Source organism: Vombatus ursinus, unplaced genomic scaffold, assembly GCF_900497805.2.
Source record: "Vombatus ursinus unplaced genomic scaffold, bare-nosed wombat genome assembly UNPS02014786.1, whole genome shotgun sequence".
Taxonomy (NCBI): domain Eukaryota; kingdom Metazoa; phylum Chordata; class Mammalia; order Diprotodontia; family Vombatidae; genus Vombatus; species Vombatus ursinus.
In genome coordinates, this window is record NW_020954564.1 from 32,639,110 (window position 1) to 32,647,323 (window position 8,214).

Below are 8,214 nucleotides of genomic sequence, written 5' to 3' on the forward strand. Positions count from 1 at the left end.
GTAGGAAGTGAGTGGAGGGAGAGATCCCTGCAGATGAAAGTAGGGCTAGGAGTCAGGAGACCTGAGTTATAGTTCAAGACTGCCACTAATTCCTTGTGTGGCCTTGAGTATGCCCATTTCCTTCTCTGGGCTTTGGTTTCCCCATGTGGGAAATGAAAAGATTGGACTGTATGTTCTTCCTGCTTCTATCTAGGAGAAGGGAAGGAACTGAAGATGTGATTTACTCAGGGGAGTCACCCACATTTGAGCCTCCAGCCTCTTCTCTCCCAAATTCCCTTGGCAGTTGGGTTCAGGTGAGGCCAGGGATCATGGGGGGGGGTTTGAAGTTACCCCCGACAGGACTCCCTGCGGGCAGCCACAAGTACAGATAGCCTCCCTTTGGGTTTCTGGGATCCCAAGAACAAGGCACCCCCAGGGAGGGGAGAGGAAAGAAAAAGGTAATGGGAGGAAGGGAAAGAAGAGGAAAGTAGGAGGGAAGGTAGGACGAGGGAAGAGAGGACAGGAAGAAAGAAGAAAAGAAGGGTGACAGAACCACAAACATTTAAGCTCCTACCATGTGCTGAGCAATGATAAAGACAAAGTTTAGATAAGATATGATCCCAGCCCTCATCAAGTTCACTGTTCAGGAAGGGAATGAGATATAAAACCTGATAAACTATATTAAATGATAAATTCATTAAAGAAGAGCAATGAATCAAACAACAAATATTTATTAAGTGCTTACTATGTGCCAGGCACTGTGCTAGGCCCTGAGGTTACCAAAACAAAAATTAAATGGTCGCTGCCTTTAATGTATAGGGGAAAATGAAATATTACCTGAGGGATAAGGAAGAAGACTTTTATTGACCTGGGTATCAAGGAAGAGAGGAAGGAAAGAAGGGTAGAAGAAGAAAGAAACAGAGGGAAAGAGAGTAGAGAGGAAGAGGGGGAAGGGAAAAGGGGAAAGGAGGAGAGATGATAAGGGGGCCAAGTGGCTGAAGGAGAGGAAGGGGGGGGTGGAAGATAGGGAAAGGCGGTAAAGGCAGGAAGAGAGGGAGGAAAGAGAAGGTTGAGAGTGGAAGAGGGAAATAGGAGGGACAGAGCGAGGGAAAGAGGGTGGGGGGCAGGGTGCAAACCCCGTGGCAGAAAAGGAAAGCGAAAGCTCCCTGGGACTTTCGCTTTCGTTGCTTCTGCAGAACCTCCGAGCCCCCCAGACAATAGGCCACCCTTCCTGTCCCGTCCATTTTCGGTATCCTGCTCAGTGCCCTGTTCCTTGTTCCCTCTGGATGGCTCGGCCCCTGCTAACGTAACGCAGGGGTGCCAGCGTCTTGCCGGGAGCTGTCCCGGGTGCCACGCTTAGACTCGCTCCCTGGGTGCTTTATCCCGAGGTGCGGTCCGGGGAAGGAAGACAAGTGCAAGGCCATGGCAGAGCCAGGTGGCCCCTTGCGTCTGCGGGACTGGCTGGTGGCTCAAATTGAAAGCGGCCGCTATCCCGGGCTCCGCTGGGAGAACCGAGAGAAGACCATGTTCCGCATCCCCTGGAAGCACGCGGCCAAGCAGGACTACAGGCAGCAGCAGGACGCCGCGCTCTTTCGGGTAAAGCAGCCACGCTAAGCAGCCGCCAGAGGGGAGCCTCGGGAGCCCTGGAGCCAGGACAGCTTGTCCCGCCGTGGGGCCACCCACGTGGGGAGAAGCGGGGCAAGGGCTGCTGGGGAGGCACGTCGGGTTCCATTCTAGTCAATCCAGCCCCCTAGTTAGGCGGCGGACAGGGTGGGACAGGGGCACGGAGAGAGACCTGAGTTCCAGTCTTACTCTGACACTGTGAACTTAAGTCCTGGGTTTCAGTTTCGTCTTCTGTCAAGCGACGAGATGGGACAGCATGATTTCTGGGCTCCCCTCTAGCTCTCGGGTTCTTTGTCTATTGGAGGATCATAGGTTCATAATTTTAGAGGTGGAAGAGACCTTAGAGGCCATATAATCCAATTTGGTCACCCATTTTACATAGGAGGAAATTCAGTCTCAGAGAGATTACCAGGGATCACACAATTATTGAGTGTCGAAGGTGGGATCTTCCCAGTCTTCCAGACTATAAGTACAGACCTCATTTCAGAGACCTGGCTTCTGCTCCCAGGAGGCCTCAGTTGAGGTGGAGAGGCATCATTTACTCAGGAGATGTGGGGTACAGACATGACAGCATGGAAACAAGTCCTATGGTACAGACCTTGAGAGCATTAGGTCCTGAAGTGTAGAAGAGAGATTAATATGCTTTGGAGTTCAAATCCAGCCTCAGACACTAGCTGTGTGGCCATGGGCCAGTCATTTATTCTCTTCCTTTTGTTAAAAAAAAAAATTGTTATTCATTTTCAACTTAAATACCTAAAGACAAAAAAAAAATTTCCATGTACACAGCACAAGATAGAAGATTCAATATAAAACCATGAATTTCCAGTTTACATTGTACTTTTTTGGGGAAAACTATGTTAATAAGTACTATGTATTAAGTTCTAGGTATTGCTTTTTTAAAACTACCCTGCTTTTCTGTGCTTCCTTCTAGTTTTCTTTTGTTCTCTGGTGTGCACTTTTTTTTCCTCCTTCCCTCCCCACCCACCCTAGAGAAGGCTACCATTAAATACAAATATGCAAAACCATACTATGCATGCTTCTATTTATCAGTTCTTTCTCTGGAGGTGGATAGCATCTTCCTTCACAGGTCCTTTTTAGTTGATTTAGGTATTTATAATACTCAAAGTGAGGGGCAGCTAGGTGGCACAGTGGATAGAGCACTGGCCTTGAAATCAGGAGAACCTGAGTTCAAATCCGTCTATGTGACCCTGGGCAAGTCACTTAACCCCAACTGCCAAAAAAATAAAAATAAAAATATAATACTCAAAATGACTTAGACATTCAAAGTTGTTCTTAGAACGATATTGCTGTTACTGTGTACAGTGTTCTCTTGGTTCTGCTCATTTCACTCTGCATTATTTCATACAAATCTTTCCATGTTTTTTTCTAAAATCAACCAGCTCATCATTTCTTATAGCACAGTAGTATTCCATCACAATCATATACCACAATTTGTTTAGCCATTCCTCAATTGACAGGCATGCCCTCAATTTCCAGTTCTTTGCCACCACAAAGAGAGCTGCTATAAATATTTTAAAACATATAAGTTCTTTTCCTTTTTCCCTAATCATTTTGGGAAACAGGCCAAATAATGGTATTGCCAGGTCAAAGAGTATACACAGTTTTGTAATTCTTTGGGCATAGTTCCAGATTGCTCTCCAAAATGGTTAGATCAGTTCACAATTCCACCAACAGTAAGTTAGTGTCCCAATTTTCCCATATCTCCAACATTTGTTGCTTTCCTCTTCTATCATTTTAGCCAATCTGATCGGTGTAAAATGATAACTCAAAGTTGTTTTAATTTGCATTTCTCTAATCAATAATGTTTTAGAGCATTTTTTCCATATTACCATATATAGTTTTGATTACTTCACTGAAAAACTGCCTGTTCATATCCTTTGACTATTTGTCAATTGGGAATGACTCATATTCTTACACATTTAACAAAGTTCTTTATATATCTGAGATATGAGATATGATACCTTTATCTGAGAAACTATCTAAAAATATTCTACCAATTTTCTGCTTTCCTTCTGATCTTGATTACATTGGTTTTATTTGCATAAAAACTTTTTTAAAATTTAATATAATCAAAATTATCCACTTTATGCCTTATAATGATCTCTATCTCTTATTCATAAATTGTTCCCCTATCCATAAGTCTGATAGGTAACATGTTTCACGTTCTTCTAATTTTCTTATGATATCTCCCTTTATATCTAGGTCATGTCTCCATTTTGACCTCGTCTTGATAAATGGTATAAGATATTGGTCTATACCCAATTTTTGCCAGACTGCTTTCTAGCTTTCCCAATAATTTTTACCAAACAATGGATTCTTATCCCAAAAACTTAAATATTTACATTTGGCAAACACAAAGTTACTATAATCATTTACTACTGTGTATTATATGTCTACTTAGCCTCTTTCAAGCCTCAGGTTCCTCAACTATAAAATGGGGGTCTTAATAGAATTGATCTCCCAAGATTGTTGTAAAAATCAAATGAAATAATGTTTGTAAATGCTTAGCACAGTGCCTGGCACATAGTAGGCATTTAAATATTAAATACCTCCTTTCCTCCTTTCCTTCCTGCCTCAGTAATGGATCTTAAGAGAGTTGGAGGGGGAGACCTCAGTAAACATCTCTTCTAATCCATTTGACAGATGAGGAAGCTGAAATGCAGAGAAGTGAAATCACTTGCTCAAGGTCACACAACTATTGAGCAGAAGAGCTGGGGTTTGAACCCATATCTGATGGCAAAGTCAGTGAGGTTTCTACTGCACCAAGCTAGAAGGGACTTTTGAGACTGCCAAGTCCCAACCCCTCATTTTACTAAGGAGGGAAGAAGTCCCAAGATCAGAAGTGACAGTCAAGGGCAGCTAGGTGGTGCAGTGGATAGAGCACTGGCCCTGGAGTCAGGAGGAACTGAGTTCAAATCTGGTCTCAGACCAGATACTTGACACTTACTAGCTGTGTGACCCTGGGCAAGTCACTTAACCTCAATCTCCTGGGGGGGGGGCAGGAAGAAGTGACAGTCAAAGGTTTCCTGGTAAAGGAGCAAAGATTTGAATTGGGCTTTGAAGGATCGGGCAGATTGGGATAGGTATCACATGATAAACAGAAGCAGGATCACAGAATTAGAAGCAGCCTCAGAGGGCATCTAGCCTGACCTCTACAACATCCTGGACAAGTGGTCATCACGCCTCTGCTAGAAGACTCCAGTAAAGGAAGTCTTCACAGGGACACTAAATGATCTCTATTTGAGCTAAGAACTGAGGCTTAGTGTTCTCTCTCTCTTTCTTTCCTTCTTTCTTTTCCTTCCTTTCCCACTTCTTTTCCTTCACTTTTTCCTTCCTTCCCTCCCTCCTTCCTTCCTCTCTCCTTCCTTTCCTCCCTCCTTTCCTCCTTTCTTCCCTCCTTCCTTTCATTCCCTCCTCCCTTCCTTCCCTCCCTCCCTCCTCCTTCCTTCTTTCCTTCCTACCTCCTAGATTTAAATCTATGCCCTGCTACTTATTAGCTGTGTGACCTTGGACAATTCACTTAACCCCTCTGTGCTTCAAATTCCTCATGTGTAAAATGAAGCAGTTTTACAAGATAGTTCATAAGATCCCTTCCAACATGCTAAATATTTATGTGTATATATTACATGACTAAGGCAGTATATGCAAGATGAATTGGAAAGGGAGAGACATAAGATGAAGTGACTGGATAGGAAACTCTTCTAAAAGTCCAGGGAAAAGGGAAAAATACCCTGGTGGAAAGAATGGAAAGGAGGGGATGAATGGGAGAAACAATCTTAAGCTGAAATGGACAGGATTTGGCAACTAATTGGTGGTAGGAAATGAGAAAGAGGAAAGAGTCACAGATAACTGTAGGTTTCTGCTTAGGTGATTGAGTGGTCACTAGAAATGAGGCAGCTTGAAGAAGGAGTTGGTTTCTCAAGTGAAGATCTTTCCCCCAATCAAATTCTTTACCCTATGATCTCCTCCCCCAACATCCTTCATTAGAACTTGCTGGCCAAGGTGCCCTCAATTTGCCTCCCCACATAGGCAGGATCCCCAGAGCTAAGTCCCAGGAGGGTAGAAAGAATTCCACAGGGCTCAGAGGTTTGAGACCTGAGCCTTGTTCTTTTCCCCCAGGCCTGGGCCATTTATAAAGGTAAGTACCAGGAAGGCACAGACAAAGCTGATCCATCTGTCTGGAAGACCCGCCTGAGATGTGCCCTCAACAAGAGCACAGACTTCCAGGAAGTGATTGATCGGAGCCAACTGGACATCTCTGAACCCTACAAGGTCTACCAGATCATCTCTGAAGGAGTCCGAAACCTGGGTATTCACACTTCAAGAGCACGGGTTTGGGGAGCAAGAGATTCAAGTCCTAGTCTTTGGGTCATCAAAGATCCTGAGCCTTGCTTTGGGGAGTTTTAGTTTTAGTGGCTTTGCGGACCACTAGAGGCTGAGGAGAACAGGGCTTTCCCAGGGCTTTGAATTAGAACCTAATGTACTCACTTCCCCTGCAGAGGATGAAGGGCAGAAGGGCCATCTGAGAGCCCCCAAAGATCTATCAACTGAGCCTCTCCAGAGGCCAGACCAGGTCAGTGAACTGACACCCACTCTACCTCTATCTCTGCCCCATCATCCTGACACTCAAGTCTCCTTCACCTTCTTCATCCCTCTGTACTTACCAGCCCTATTCCTTTCAGCCCTACATCCCCATCCTCCTCCTAATGGGACACTGAGAGTTGAGAAACTGCCTTCCTTATAGCCTATTCACATCTGATTTCATTCCCTCCTCCTTTGGGTTGTGAGTTGTATCAGCCAAGAACTAGATGCTGGTGTGTGATTACATGATTGGTGGGTGGGCCCTTCTGTTTAGCAATGACTTCTCCCATCTTCTTTCCTCACTGAGACCCTGTTTCATCATGGAAGGCCAGCTCACTCTGGTGAAACCAGTGGCTGGGCTCTAGTCTCAGTTGCCCCCCAAGCCCTCAGCCCTCATAGGCCCTCTCTCCCACTGCTTAGGCTGGCTCAGACTCAGCTGCTGAAGACACTGGCAAGGAAAGGATTTCCAAGGGCTGCCATCAGGTTTCCCCAACCCCCTGCTTTACCAGCCCAAAGACTGAGTCTGGTAAGGGAGGGGTCTCTATGGAATTGGGTTCTTCCTATCCTCTTCTGCCGGCCTTACCTTTTAACTCTTCCCTCTTTTTCCACTCCCTGTTTTCTTGTTTCCCAGAGGTGTCCTGACCTAAAGGGAGGGAGCTGGTAAGGAAGATGGCCCACCACATTGGGGTATATCAGTACCTTTTCTATCTCCCTCTCCCCCTATCCAGGGTACCAAGTAACAGGCACGTTTTACAGTTGGGACCCTTCACAGAGCCACCTTCCTCTAAACCTGACCTCCCGTGAGAATGTCAGCACCTCTGGTAAGGATCATCAGCCTGGAAGGTTCCTCTGCACAGTCCTTACCCCGCCCCTGTCCTAGTCTCAAGGTTGATCCTGTGCTTTGCTCACCTGTGAGGCAGAGAAGTGTTATCCCCCCATTCACAGAGGATGAAGCAGGCTCAAAGAGATTAAATGATTCACCCATAGCCACCCTGTGGGTGAAAAGGAAGAGTCAGGACCAGAACTCAGGTCTTCCAAGTTCAGGGTCCTCCCTACTACACCTTGATGTCTTTTCTTACTGTAAAAAGGGTGTGGAACTGGGGTGGGAGGTGAGGAGATCTCGCTCTTCTTATACAGAAGGTCAGGTTTGGACCTATGCTTATCACTCACAGACTCAGTCCCTTCCGCTCTCCCCAGCTGTCAGTTCAGAGCCCAAGAAGGCTCAAGGAGAGGCTTTCATTAGGTAGGACTAAATTCCATTCATGCTACTAAATGATCTAGCCAGGAGTTCCCAACCTGGGGTCCATGACCTTTTAAAATATATATATTTTTATAACTGTATTTCAATGTGGTTGGTTTCCTTTATAATCCTGTATTTTATTTTATTTCATATGCCTAAAAGCATTTTTCTGAGGAGTCAAATAGACTTCACTAGATTGCCAAAGGAAGCCATGCTATAAAAAGGATTAAGAACCCCTAGCTTAGGGGCAGGGTGGTGCAGTGGATAGAGCACTGACCCTGGAGTCAGGAGGACCTGAGTTCAAATCCAGCCTCAGACAGTTACTAGCTAGCTGTGTGACCCTGGGCAAGTCACTTAACCCCAATTGCTTCACCAAAACAACAACAATAAGAACCCCTGCCTTAGACACAACCATCCATCCATTCCCATATATGCCCACAGAGACATACACAAGACTTATAAACACACATACCTGTTGTCTGGATATACTGATGCCACAGTTAACACATGTGCTCATCATACATTCAACATGTCCATATATGTGTGTGCATGAACCCACATTCATACTTACTGAGTTGGTACCATACCTAAATTATCCTCCTTCCTCAATGAGTTCAGTGCCTGGTTCACATTTTTTTTTTGAGGCAATCAGGGTTAAGTGACTTGCCCAGGGTCACACAGCTAGTAAGTGTCTGAGGCTGGATTTGCGCTCAGGTCCTCCTGACTCCAGGGTCAGTGCTCTATCCACTGTGCCACCTAGCTGCCCCTAG

The 8,214-nt window shown here is 45.3% G+C and overlaps 1 protein-coding gene across 4 annotated transcripts in view; it reads left to right on the forward strand.

Moving 5' to 3' along the window:
* Window positions 1-205: 205 nt before the first annotated feature.
* Window positions 206-8,214, forward strand: part of LOC114047084 (interferon regulatory factor 4-like) — a 16,854-nt gene continuing 8,845 nt past the window's right edge. Inside the window, exons 1-6 of one of the 4 annotated variants that reach the window (XM_027867792.1) lie at window positions 206-293; window positions 1,368-1,575; window positions 5,743-5,932; window positions 6,123-6,196; window positions 6,625-6,730; window positions 6,933-7,025. In XM_027867792.1, coding sequence (XP_027723593.1) covers window positions 1,402-1,575; window positions 5,743-5,932; window positions 6,123-6,196; window positions 6,625-6,730; window positions 6,933-7,025 — 637 coding nt within the window. In that variant the 5' untranslated portion in view covers window positions 206-293; window positions 1,368-1,401. Of the gene's footprint in view, window positions 294-1,112; window positions 1,576-5,742; window positions 5,933-6,122; window positions 6,197-6,624; window positions 6,731-6,932; window positions 7,026-8,214 lie in introns of those variants that run through there. The other 3 variants (XM_027867794.1, XM_027867795.1, XM_027867793.1) reach the window with 3 other exon arrangements.